At 39.7% G+C, this 13717-nt stretch overlaps 2 protein-coding genes across 8 annotated transcripts in view; one reads left to right on the top strand and one right to left on the bottom strand.

Moving 5' to 3' along the window:
* Nucleotides 1-11796, bottom strand: part of DOCK7 (dedicator of cytokinesis 7) — a gene marked incomplete at its 3' end in the record, with an annotated part of 182067 nt that extends 170271 nt beyond the window's left edge. For both annotated transcript variants that reach the window (XM_081946639.1, XM_081946640.1), the window contains exon 1: nt 11729-11796. In XM_081946639.1, the coding sequence (XP_081802765.1) occupies nt 11729-11781 (53 nt within the window). In that variant the 5' untranslated portion in view covers nt 11782-11796. The remainder of the gene's footprint in view (nt 1-11728) is intronic.
* ATG4C (autophagy related 4C cysteine peptidase) overlaps nt 1-13717 on the top strand; it is a 35268-nt gene that overhangs the window by 12949 nt on the left and 8602 nt on the right. For all 6 annotated transcript variants that reach the window (XM_081946655.1, XM_081946653.1, XM_081946657.1 and 3 more), the window contains 7 exons: nt 2401-2484; nt 3064-3297; nt 3781-4108; nt 5627-5697; nt 7132-7268; nt 10960-11038; nt 11753-11829. In XM_081946655.1, the coding sequence (XP_081802781.1) occupies nt 2401-2484; nt 3064-3297; nt 3781-4108; nt 5627-5697; nt 7132-7268; nt 10960-11038; nt 11753-11829 (1010 nt within the window). The remainder of the gene's footprint in view (nt 1-2400; nt 2485-3063; nt 3298-3780; nt 4109-5626; nt 5698-7131; nt 7269-10959; nt 11039-11752; nt 11830-13717) is intronic.

Genomic DNA, 13717 nt, shown 5'->3' with positions numbered 1-13717 from the left:
CACCTGACCCTCAAGACGACTTTCCTCATTGCCATCACTTCAGCGCGACGGATCTCTGAACTGGCAGCCTTGTCAGTCAGAGAGGACCTTTGCGTCATCCACTCCGACAGAGTGATTTTACGACTGGACCCGGCGTTCGTGCCTAAAGTCAACAGCGTTTTGCACCGCTCGCAGGAGGTGATCCTCCCTGACTTTTGTCCGCATCCCAAACACTCCAGGGAACGTGAGTGGCATAAGCTGGACGTGCGCCGCGCCCTGTGGATCTACATGAAGAGGACAGCTCCTTTCCGCAAGTCGGAGGCCCTCTTTGTGTCCTTTCAACCTGCCACCATGGGCAAGAAGGTCACCTCCGCCACCGTAGGGCGCTGGATAAGGGCGTGTATCCAGCTGGCCTACGAGCATCAGGGCAGGCCGGCATCTCCTCGTGTCACTGCCCACTCGACAAGAAGTGCTGCCACCTCGGCTGCATGGGCCACCCAAGCATCCATTGAGGACATCTGCCGGGCTGCTACGTGGTCGGGCCCGTCGCCTTTTGTCAAACATTATAGACTGGACATCTTTGCCTCGGCTGAGGCAGCCTTTGGGAGGAGAGTTCTACAGAGGGTTGTCACTAGCCCCGCGCCCGTGAACACTTCTCCCCTCCCTGGGGGATCATAGCTTTGGCATGTCCCATGCTTGGACACTCCAAGCAGCGCCTAGGAGAATGACCGTTGGCTTACCTGAATGGTCTTTCTCTAGGCGCTGCGGGAGTGTCCAACCCCACCCTATTAGGGGCCGCGGGGTATGATTTCTCCATTGGACTTGGACTATCGCATTGGCAGTTCCTTTGGACCACTCCTTCGTTTTTTAAAACTGAGCCTCTGAGGGGAGCAAGAGGCGGAGCTACAAGAATTTGAACTCAGTCCTTGGGCAGCAAGCTGAAGTTAACCCGTGCTTGGACACTCCCGCAGCGCCTAGAGAAAGACCATTCAGGTAAGCCAACGGTCATTCTGAGCTGGGCGGCTCTTCTGCTCAGGTGTACCACCTGCCAGTAATCATTTCTAACCAGGGACTGATCCATCGGGATTGTCTTTGGGCATTGGGGATATCATGGATCTCTATTTACTAACCATTAGCGGGGTGCTCAAATGCTACAATGTATATATTGGTGGGACCAAAGACTGGCTGTATTTGATATTTTTATGAACAATCTCAAACTGGTAAGATTACGACCTGCTGTGCAGCAATTCTTCTTGCCGGACTCTAAAATAGCAATTTGTCACCTTAGCGCCATGATGGTGAACCTATGGCACGCGTGCCACAGGTGGCACGCAAAGCCATTTCTGAGGGCACGCGAGGCATTGCCCTGTCAGCTCCAGCGCGCTTGTGTGCGCTGGCCAGCTGATTTTCGGCCTTGATTTTCGGCAGCTTCACCCCCCGGAGGCTTTCCTGAAGCCTCCAGAGAGAGAGAAATGGCCCATTGGGCAACCCAGAAGTCTGTCCCCAAACTTCTGATTTGCGTGTTGGGCTGTTTTTTTGCCCTCTCAGGCCTCAGGGAAGCCTCTGGAGCCTGGGGGAGGGTGAAAAACAGACTTACCGGGCCCACCGGAAGTTGGAAAACGAGCCTTTTCTCCCTCCTCAGGCTCCAAGAAAGCCGTGCGTGCATGCATGGGGCAGCGGGGGTGGGGGTTGTCACACGTGCATGCGGGAGGGGCATTAAATTATGGGGGTGGACATGCAAACGCATGCAATAGCATACACAGGTGTGCTTTTGGCACCCGAGGCAAAAAAGGTTCGCCATCTCTGCCTTAGAGGGTTGACTTGTGGAGGGAAGGGTGGTTTGTTACAAACTCCTGATTCTTCTCCTATATCCTTGACCTGTCTAATAATAAATAATACCTAGTTTCTAGCCTGGTGCTTTAACCACCTTTTGGGTAATTGGGATGGACACAGGGTCAAAAAATCACAATGGTGCCTGTACTCGTGCAGTCAACACCCTACTTCGATGATAGCATGTAAAAAGGGGCTGAGTTTTAATTCTGTGGCTATTATCTTGACAGTGAGCATAGGGGGATGTCTTTTTATTATATACTTATATGGATTTTTGTGTAACGTTGCTTTGATATATAATGCATTTTAAGAAATGTTAATTGTAACTTCTTAAAACTTAATTTTTTTAAAAAAAAGAGAAACTCTGATTTAAGGAATGAAAGAAAAATGCTTGTTTAGAGAATTAAGTTGGTTTGTGATATTTTGAAAACTAAGCCACACCTTGATTTTGCTCCCATCTTTAAAAGACGCTAGAATGTGTTTCAGATTAAAATGGAAAGTTACTATTTTTAATTTCCTTGATTAGTTTTTTTACCCAATCTAGATGGAGCAGCTTTTTTAAAAAAAATCTATGTTTGTCTTTGTTTGTAGGCTGGGTTCTGAAAACCAAAACTTACTTTAGCAGAAATTCTCCTGTCTTTTTGCTGGGAAAATGCTACCATTTCAAGAGCGATGGTATGTGTACCTAATTTTAAATCCAAGTTGCTATTGTTTTTTTTTTCTCTTATATTTATGTAACAAAATCTTGGATTTTACTTTTTCGGGAGCTTCTGAAAATACTTGAGTATTAGATCAGTTCAGATATATGTGCTCACCTCCTGAAGGAAAAAAAAAAAGGACCGCAAAAGAAGTTGGAAACATACTCAAGTCCTTAAGGTGACCTCTGAATCTGTTCTGAGCAGGAGAAAAAGACTGTTTCTGTTCTGACAGCTCTTTCCCATGAAAGGATTTTAGGGTTAAGACTACTTTTATAATCAACTCAAAGCAGAGCTTTTGTCTGGCTTTACCTTCTGAAGAGAAGAGTATAGAAACTTTTAACAAGGTCCTTGAACTCTACTAAGAGAACATGTCCTTGCTGTTTACTGAAAGCAGTTAATTTTATTTTTCTTCCAGTGACTGCTTCTGTAAATGCTATTTATAGCTGTACAAAATGACCTTTTCTTACAATAGGATGTACGATATTAATAAACTGGGGATAACATGTTCCTGTTTTCACTTCTTTTACAACATGTACGTGTGATATGTCTCTTACAGAACCCACTGAGCAGTCACCAAATGGTTCCTGTGATGACATGACAGAAGAAAGGTTTTCCAAAAACATTGAAGAGTTCCGTAAAGACTTTATTTCTAGGATATGGTTGACTTACAGGGAAGAATTTCCCCAAATCAAGGGTTCGGTTTTAACCACAGACTGTGGCTGGGGCTGTACCTTGAGGACTGGACAAATGCTTCTGGCTCAAGGACTTGTTGTCCACTTTCTTGGTAGAGGTAAGCTACCAGGAGTTGTGTGGACGAAAGTGTTTATGTTTGATAAATCCTAAATTTGGGGAGGCATCTCATATCAGAGTTCTAACCAGCACAGACAGTTTACTCTGAAAGAATTTAAATATAAAGCATTTAATTTCAGTTAAATATTAGTACAATCTCATAAATATGCTAATTATTTTAGTTAATGTGAAATTATAAGGACAAAATATTTGACAATAATTACCATACTTTTTTTCCCTCTTGAATGGGTGTCTTGTGGCTGTTGTTACATTGCTGACTTAAGCTCCATATTATTGTACATTTATGCATTTAGTTTAATTGAAACACTTATTGTAAAGTTGATAAATTGCAGCATTTTCTTATGGACTATCTAACTTTAATATGAAATAGGATAACAAAGAGTAGAAATCTTCTTAAACAAGTTACTGTCATATTGGAACCTTCACTAACCTATAATATAATGTGTTTTTAATCCTATCACAGATTGGACTTGGGCCAATGCCTTTGTTTTCGAGAATCCAGAGTCTGAATCATGGACAACCCAGACAGTAAAAAAGCTCACAGCATCTCTTGAAACATCACTTATAGGAGAAAGAGAATTCAGGAACCAGTCAAATCATCCTAAAAGTCCAATACACATCCGGGAAAGCGAAGAAAGCGTGGAGGAGCAGTATCACCGAAGAATCATATCTTGGTTTTGTGATTCACCCCTTGCCAATTTTGGCTTACATCGGCTGATAGAATATGGAAGAAAGTCTGGGAAAACAGCTGGAGATTGGTATGGGCCAGCAGTGGTAGCACACCTTTTGAGGTAAAAACAAAATTCTTGACAGCAAATTTGGTTAAAAATGGTAGACATTTAAAAATGGGTCCTGATTATTTATAATTCAAGCACGAAAAAATGTTGCAGAATCATGAAAGGAGTATTGAAGAACTTCTGTCCAATTTCTGATCTTTGAAATGTTCCCATGGGGCCTCGAGACAAGAGGCCCAATGCATTACAAATTTAGCCTTTAACTACAGTATCTTTAATGATGTGTTATAAAAACTAGAACTGTAGAATTCCTGTTTTACTATACTGATGGTGTAATGAGCTGTCAGAGATTAAAACTCATGCTTTCAGTGTTTTTTAAAAATATATCAAATTTTTGTGAGATGTTCAATGTATAAGTTTAGTAATAATTACATCTAAATAAAAGTAAAGGGTCTGACATTCAGCCTAGTCTTTTTATATGAAAGTAAAATTTCTAAGTATAGATTATGATTATATGCCATTGTTTGAGACTATTTTTTATAGTTTTATGTTTTGCAATTTTACACAGTCTTCTAATGACAAGAATCTAAAATCAAGGTGTAATTTTATGTATCTCTGAAAATGCAGGGTGCACATGGTTTTTGTAGCAAAAACAGTCTCCTTGAATGAAACTTAAAATAATGTAGTTGTCTAAGAGTTGAAGTTATTTATGTAGCCTATTATATTTGTAAAAGTAACTAATTAAATTAGCACAGAAATTTGTTAACTTTTCCCCAATAGTTTTAGTTGAACATTTACATACTCAGTTGGCATATATACATTTCTGAAAACAATTTCATTGGCCATTTTTTCATTGAAGGTCTGTTCAAGTTGAGAGTTAAAAATTTCCCTCTTCAGGAGTTCAAAGTAAAAATTTGTGCTTTTTTGGAATTGTTTGTTATATCAAATAGTATAACAAACCTAGGCATTGTGACATAAAAGCCATTAAAATCATAAATCCATTTACAGAAACAGGTGGAATGTTTAGATTTTTGTCTTGGAATTGTTTCATTGATTGACTTAGCTTTGCTCTTATGTCTATAGTATATATACACTTCTCCAGTCACACTACTAACCAAAATGCCACTCTCCCTCAATGGCAGCTTAGGTCACATGCTCTTCAAATAATTTTGATGACCTCAAAGAAGGCCAAGAAGGATGTTCCAAAGCATCAGGATTATCATGGAAAAGCAAGCTTTTAAATCATCTCACTTGAGATGGAACACCAAGCAGTACCTAATCTTGTGCATTTCATTCAAACAGTCTAATACTAGTTGTGAATCTTATGACCCTGTCCATCTTTTGTTTCTTTGTACCTATGTGGATACAGTATGATAAATCTAATAATGTATTGGCCTTTAAAAAAAAGCGAACACCATATTTTACAGTATAAATTGCATGTATTTACATTTGTAATCTTTTAAAGCTGGTTTTTCGAACTTTTATGACTTTTTCTAGAAAACATTTCCTGAGCACTGTGTAGCTTTAATTCTTTTTGGGGCTTACTTGAAATGTGTCTGTCGTGCATACTTTTAGGAAAGCAGTTGAAAAAGCAAGAGACCCTGAGTTACAAGGAATAACCATCTATGTTGCTCAAGACTGTACAGGTATGTGGAAGTGTATTATATGCTTGATTATCCTTCAAAATATTTCCCAAAATTTATTGAGAGCCTGAAAGTGTAATATTAGAACAAAAGGTTCTTAGATGAATAGTTTCTCGTAGTGTAAGGTTGTCTTTTAAAATTAGACCGGGAGTGTTCCATCTTATATAATTCTTAAAGAATTATATTCTTGCATTTACAGACTCATAGTCTTGTAGACTTACATATGCCTAGCCTACTAAAGGAAAAATGTGTTATTAAATTATTTACAATTTTCGATATAAAGCCATTAGAAAGTACATCTGACAGAATTTTCTATTCAAAACACATTAACACATTTTAAATAAGTAGAGCAGGAACGTGTGGTTGATTCAATGTTTGACCGAAAAAGCAAGCAAATCTTGGTATTTTACTTAGGAAAGTAAAGTACATTAGGATCACATGAGCCACTTAACTGGGGCACTGGGTGGAGTGTGGGATATTGTATGAACACCAACAGTGAGTTTATTGATCCACTAACCCTGAGGGCACTAATTGTAGCTCAAAACATATGAGCTACTGTATGCCTGAATTTCTCCTAATGAACAAACTTCCCCCATGCCACCTACACTCCTTATGGAGTATTAACTATCCTTTATGATATCTGTGAAAGGGGGTAGAAATGCATGGGGATAAATTCAGGATCTGCATTCCTGGAATTTAATTTCTTTTTACCTTCTGGAGGGGGACCATTGGGTTAGCCCAGCATCGGGAAAAGGACAGCATGTTGCAGGGCTTAAGGGTCCTAAACATTGATAATTGCTGCATGGACTTCAAAATATTTAAGTCATATTTGAAAAAGAAATGTGACTGAAAGAATGTGGATGCATATTCTGATTTGCCTAGCAGGCTGTGCATGTTCCCAATTCCTTTCAAATCTGCCATAAAATGGTCTTCTGAACTCATTGTCTGTGTTTTGGACTCATTCTTTTTCCTTGTAATAGGCTAAGTGGTTCCCCCCTCCCCCTTGTCTCTTGCCTACATACAATAATTGCTCTACTGGTCTTGGAGGCAAAATGCTTAATGCAGAATCCCAGCAGTATCTGCAAAGAATGTGGGTTGGGGGTCCAAGTCAACATGGTATTTTGTTGTAATCCAAACAACTCTCTCTTATTTGTGGGTCGGTGTTGTAAGTACAAAAGGGATGAGCTTGTATAGCAACATTAACCTGCCATTTTGTCAGTTTTCACACACGTACGCATGGGACAGGCCCCTGTTAAAGCCATCGTTGGTTGGTGGCATTTGTTGCATTTTCACACATCAGTGCACCCCAATAAAATAAAATGACAAGATGGTTTTTCTGCTTATAAACTTATCCTTATAAGATGTTTTGATGTACTTGATAGAACTCAGTTTGTGCTTAAAATGCATTTCAACAAAACTTTCTGTTTCTTTTTCAAGTTTACAAGTCCGATGTTATTGATGCTCTGTGCCCTTTTACGGATTCTGAAAAGACAGGTGCCAAATCTGTGATTATATTAATTCCTGTCAGGCTTGGTGGTGAACGGACCAATATGGAATACTTTGAGTTTGTGAAGGTATGAAATGAGTCAATCACTTTTCAGAATGGGACACTCAATGGCACGAAGGTTGAAAATGGTGATTAACCTATTAATAATTGAAATTTCAGTATGCAGCTGTGATTGAAAATCCTAAGTATTAAAAGTAAGCTAGTACAGCTATTCCAGACTCTAAATAGCTTATCTTCTTGCTACAGAGTTCACCATAAAGACTGAACTTGTTTCACACTTTTTGGCGATTCCTTCAGGGATCGGAGAGCTTCCAACTTTTTTTTCGTAAAATATAAAGATTATTACTCCTAGTAAGGGCCATATCTGAAATTAGTTTTCCTATTGAAGGATAAGGACCACTGTGTTGTATTAGTAGGTACATAGATTCTTATTAGGGGTTCCGCAAAGTGTTTTTCTTCTTGAGCCAAGGATTTGGGAATAGAGAGCAAATTAGGTTAGAAAACTATTGGTAGTGAAAAAATAATATGGGCTTGTGTTGTGGCCCAGCAGGAGCCGTTGGAGCTGCCACCAGACTCCGAAAGCGAGGGTCCCTCTGAGTCAGCTCTGGAGGACCCTGGGCAGGGTTCTGACTCTGAGCAGGGATCGGCGAGTCTGGTTGGCCACTAGGAGGCGCCTGAGGCATGGAGCAGCGGTGAGAGCCAAAGGGGGGGGGCTCCGGATGCCATGCCTTGGAGCAGTGGGGAGGAGTCATGGGACAGTGACTCAGAGATAAGCAGGGAGTTCTTAGATGCCCATTATCGCCGCGCCAACAGGCGCAAGGAGCAAGGGCGCAGTTACCGGCGGAATTGCTCTCAGCTGCTGATAAGTAGACTCCCCTACAGTCTATAAAAGGATTGATTGAGCATATGCCCTTTGCAGAAGTCAACAAAGGAATTATTTGGAAAGTTCTGTCTTGGAAGCTTAGCATGCTGGACAGCTGCTATCGTGTCTCTGTGCCGGAGGGTTCTGAGAGCCTTGTCGTGGTGGATTGCTGCCAAGGATCTGTCTGTCTGTCTGTGCAATAAATCCTGTTGAAGTAGTTTTGGTCCAGAGTGTGTTCTGTGTTGGCGAGGGAAGAAGGGGGGTCAGAACAGGCTTGTACCCTTCTTCCAGTGCCTCTGGTCTTCCTAATTATTTGCTTTAGGCTAACTATAAGTCTAGTTCTTTACGATGCAGGTAGTTCATATCCTGTGTAGCAGACAAGCCAACTAAAGCCCAAAACATCATAAGCATCCTAAGCAAACCAAAAGACCTAGTAACACTAGAAGGAAAAAAGCAGGAGCCCTCTGCAACATACAATGTAAGAACTGCAACCACCACTATGTAGGACAAACAGGCACAATACTGGTAGAACGCATCCATGAACCCCAACTGATAGAAGACATGATGAAAATTCTTTAATTTCACACTATAGACACCGATTTAACCATAATTTCGATTTGGAAAATGTGACAATCCTAGACCAGCCAAGTCCCAAAATGCCAGGGAATTTCTAGAAGCCTGGCACTCAAAAAAAAAAAAAATCAGTGATCAATAGAGACATAGACATTAACAACACTTTTAAACTATGCAAAAGAGACAATTGACAAGCCCAAAAGAGAAAAAGACTCTAGCACACCAATCCTCAAACTACTGCCCGGATACAACCTGCCAATGCAAAGTATCTGGCCCACAGAGTGGTGGGATTCAGCCTCCCCCCTTTGCTCCACCCCTCACCGTAGGCCTTATCTTCCAGTGAGCATCTACTCCAGCTGCACTTCTGGTAAGTTATTTCACCGGTTGAGCTGCACTTCTGATCACACCGCTCCAGTCGAAGGGTCCAGCTGATTGAGGGGTGATCTCCCCAGTGCAGCCACGTGATCCAGGGCCAGCGGGTGAGGGGCTGCTGGTGGTTTGAAAAGCAGCTCTGCTGCCAGCTGTAAAGTAGTGCTTTAAAAGTCTTTAAAAACATTCTTTCAGGATGTTTTTCACAGCCATATGATCCAGGGCCAGGGGGTGAGTAGGAGAGGAGCAAGTACAGCAAGGACAAAGGCAAAATGGACTGCTAAATTGGCCACGCCCACCCAGCCGATCTGGGCTCCCAACAGTCTGAGGGACCATGAATCGGCCCCGTTTAAAACGTTTGAGGAACCCTGCTCTAGCTCCTCTCCACCAGTAATCAGCAGTCAGATCAGCATAGCTTAACTCCAAAGTTAACTTCAGCCTAACAATCAAGTAAGCAATATCCCAATGAAGAAACTGCCAAAGAGCCATCAGTAAATAGCCCAACCAAAGAATCTCTAAGACCGCCCCCTACCCACAGAGACAGGCAAGACACAAGAATATAAACTGACAGCAAACAGCAGTCCTTACTAGCACTGATATTACCTAGATAGGGTAGTGAAATGTCTGTAAGAAAAAAAACAAGCCCAGAGAGCACCCATGGACCCATTTCAACCCTGAGCTACAAATATTGTCCTTTATTAGTTCACATCCTTCTGTCAATTTATTTGCCAGACTTGCCTGTCTCTCCTGCAAACCCTCCCGTTCCCCCAATATCCTTTGAAAAAAAGACATCTAAAAATGATTTTTTAGCAGGCATTTGATTTTTGAATCTCCTTGGAAGCGTTTAATATCGGGAAATGACTTTTGGACATTGTCCAGAATTCTTGGATGTGCTTTAAATATTGTAAATAAACAAATAAACAGAGAAGAAAGAAAAAAAGCCCAGTCTTCACTTTTGTTCTCCTATAAGAAGAAGCCATGTCATTATTGAGGGCCCTTATATGTTGTTTGAAGATGCAACAGGGAAAATACAAGAGGAGCCATTTGGATGAATCTAAGAAATTATAGTATTTTCTATCATTCTGTAATTATCATGTAAGACAAGGAGAGCTGTGACACTCACACAATTACAGCATATTTTGCATATGTTGATATTTTGCTTGATAAGTATAAGCACCAGCAAAACCTAATATTCTAATAAAACGTGTTCCAAAGGGTCAAGTTAGTTGAAAGAAATCAATTGCCAGCTGAAATATTTGGATTTTAAGTCTTTTTTTTTTTTTAATGTGGACGTATTCCGTTAAAGGAAAGTAAGACAACATGTATCTAAAGAATCTTTTGGCTCTTTAGGAACCGGAAGTCTGGTTCATTCCTGGTTCCTGGAATGAAAAGAAGGATAAGGCAGACAGATGTTGCAACAATGCCATAGTCTTTTTTATTAGTATTCCGTAGAGTAACCGTCAAGGAAATGAAGATGGTGAAGCGGAGAATGGGAGGACAGGGTGGAGACAGATTTAACAGCTGCTAAGATTTTTCTCATCTATAGCCTACAAAGATAAAATGGACCGTAACTTCCTCCTTTTTTGATTAATAGTTGGTACAAGGGCCAGAACTCCACTGATTCTTGGGCTAACAAATCTCTATTTTATGGCCTTACCTTAGGATGTTTTCTATGATTTCCTGTTGCATTTGAAAAGCTGCAATCCAGAGCTTGTGCATGTAGGATTTTACTGTTCCCATTTGTAAAATATTCTATTTATACATAAGCATTTGCATATTGAATGCTTTATTATTCTTTATCAGCTAAAAATAAAAGAGTTCGTGTTTGCGCACTGAGGGATTTGCAAATAGCTTGCATTGTTCTAAAGTCAACGGCCACAGGTCTAAACTTTTACATTGCAACCTCCTGTCATACAAATCTAAATTTCAGTTTATCTACTCTCTTATAAAACAGGGAATTTTGAGTCTCGACTACTGCATTGGCATTATCGGTGGCAAACCTAAGCAGTCATATTACTTTGCTGGATTTCAAGGTTAGTGTTTGAACATAATATATCCTTTTTTTTCTTTTTCTTTTTAACATGGCATGTCTCTCTCCCTCCATCTCAATTCCAAGAGCTTTGGAATGATTATAAGACCCACAGATAGAAAAAATGATTAAAACAGCAGAGATTTTTTTTATTAATTTATCAGACCCACAAAAGTCCAGTCATTTGTCACTTGCTCCATGTTATAATTAGATTCTGTAAAAACGTATATTTGATTTTCCTTGTTACACAAACAAGGCATAATTTATCTCTTCCATCAAACTCCCTGAGCCTTTCCTTGCCTACTACCTGGCAGATCCTAGTTATGTATGTATCCTTTAGTAGTTTAAATGGTGCAAGTTGATGATCAAATGACAAGCAAGTATGTTCTTCCTGTCACAATGAGGAAATACGATGCATTTTTCATATGCAAACTCAAGGTATATAATTGTGTGTTTGTAAAAGTAATTTTATGTCCAAAAATTAAATGACAGTCTTATCGCTTTATCAAAATTCTGCTTCTACAAGCATCTTTGATTATGCAGAAGTTAATCCGTCCTGCAAAAACCTCAGTCAATGAATATACTTTGGTAGACAGTGACTTGCTGAGGGGACTCTTACTCCCTCCCCACCCCTCCTGTTCTGCATAGAAATTGGATTGTAAGCAGTGTAATAATATGGTGTTTTTTGAATTACTTGTCTTTTGTTTTGTCCTTGTAGATGACAGCTTGATTTACATGGATCCTCATTATTGCCAGTCTTTTGTAGATGTCAGCGTAAAGGATTTCCCCCTTGAGGTAGGATGGATAAAGAACAGCACTGTTTGCTTCGTGGTTGAACCAAACACTAATTATTAAATCATCCCTTCATTCTTCTCTTTCTTTTAGATCTAGAGTAAACAACAAAAAAAGCCCACCCTTCTGTCAAATGTTGATCTTTTATATATAATATCAAATACACTGCCGTGGTTTTTGAGAGGTTGCCTGGATCACATTTTTTAACTTGAGAGAATTCCATATCTTAAAAGGACTCCGTTGTGTTAGCAGCACAATCTCTGTCCTGTGACTTTTCTCCCTCAGGCTAGTTTGTCCTGTGCTGCAGTTAGAAGAGTTTCAAATGTTGGGTATCCAATTTCACTGCTGTAGGAAGGAGAGTCTTCCAGAGGTTGTTTGCCACAATTATATTCATAAATGTTTAACCCAAAGTCAAATGCTTCAGGTGCTGACCCTACTCTAACAGGAAAGCTATTTCTTTCTCTCAGCTGCTCAGTAGGTGCCTGGAAAGTACGAGGGCAGAAAAAAAGCACTTCTACCCGCTGAAGTCTCCAGTCAAACCTATAGATATGCATTGATTAATTAATTGCTATATGTTGCTTCCATTCATTGCCCCCAGGCTAATCTAAGTTGTTGAGGTTATCTATTATACATTAAATGTTCAGGCCTCTGTTATGTGGAGATCTTTGACTTATGGGAGCAGACCATGAATAGATGAAACTCAGTGTCTTGTACATATAATGTATTCTTCGAAAAATGTGTGTGTGTGTGTATTTGTACATGGAAGATTGTACAGGAAAATATATGGCTTCTGATTTCAATTCGCAGTGTTTGCATAGAGAACGATTGACTCTGGTTGGCTTTTAATAAGGCTACTTTTTCAGACCCAGCGTGGAACTTCATTTAGATCTTACTGGTGTTGCTGATGTATCTCGTTGATACTGTTCCTCAGAGAATTGTCCCTGATTATGTTGCCAGCTGTTCTAAATACTCTTTGCAGTGAATTTGAAGCTCTAGGGCAATCCTGCTTCCCTCTTTGGAGCTTAGACACGGACACCCATCTCATTTGATCAACTGAAGTTATTGGTAGCTTTTCAAGCTTACATATTTCTCCTAGAAAACTTCATTGGATTAAATTGCACAATTACCTTTTAACTTGAATCTAATAATCAGATGTATCCAATTTGCTTACTGTTGAGTTTTTCAGATATTTTTGCAATCATCTCAGCTTCTTCTATGCCCCAGTTATTAATCTATCTGAACTTTTGAGATATGAAGACAAAATGATAATAATTTAATTTGTTTTTCAGTGCAAAAACGTTTTTCAGAAAAAGACATTTTATGACATGGTGAAGCAAATCCTAAAGCAGCTAAAATATTCAAATATCTTTCTAGTTTCCTATGTTTTTTTAGTTTTCTGTATTGCCGACTTGTAGTACTTTGTGCAACTGAAGATTGTACAGAAAGTATAGCTTATTAATATAATTTTTCAGTTGTTTACCCACTACGTTAAGTGGTTGATCCAAAAAGCTTATCAATTACTATCAATTATTACTACATATTAATAAAGTAACACTGCACATTGAGAAATTAACTTTATGCCTGTATGTACAGCATTTCTCCTATTGTACGACTTCATTTCTTGAACTTCTATTTTCCAATTCAAGGTAATTAATATCTTCTCAAAATATATATATATCCCAAAATGTCCATTAGGAAGTCTGCCACTCGGTTAGGAAATCTTTGCTGGCTGCTCTTTTAGTATTATAGTTCAAAGTTTAGTATTCTAATTCAATGCTGCCTTTACTGATTGGCTGAATCTCTCTAGGATTTCAGATAGAAGTCTTCCAGTCCACCTCTACCACCACTAGCTATCAGCTTTTTGCGTGTTGGTTTCATTCAGAAGGCAGAA

This window comes from Natrix helvetica, assembly GCF_964273705.1.
Source record: "Natrix helvetica genome assembly, chromosome: 3".
Classification (NCBI taxonomy): Eukaryota; Metazoa; Chordata; class Lepidosauria; order Squamata; family Natricidae; genus Natrix; species Natrix helvetica.
Note: the sequence above shows the minus strand (reverse complement) of the source record. Positions and strands in the feature narration are given on the sequence as shown.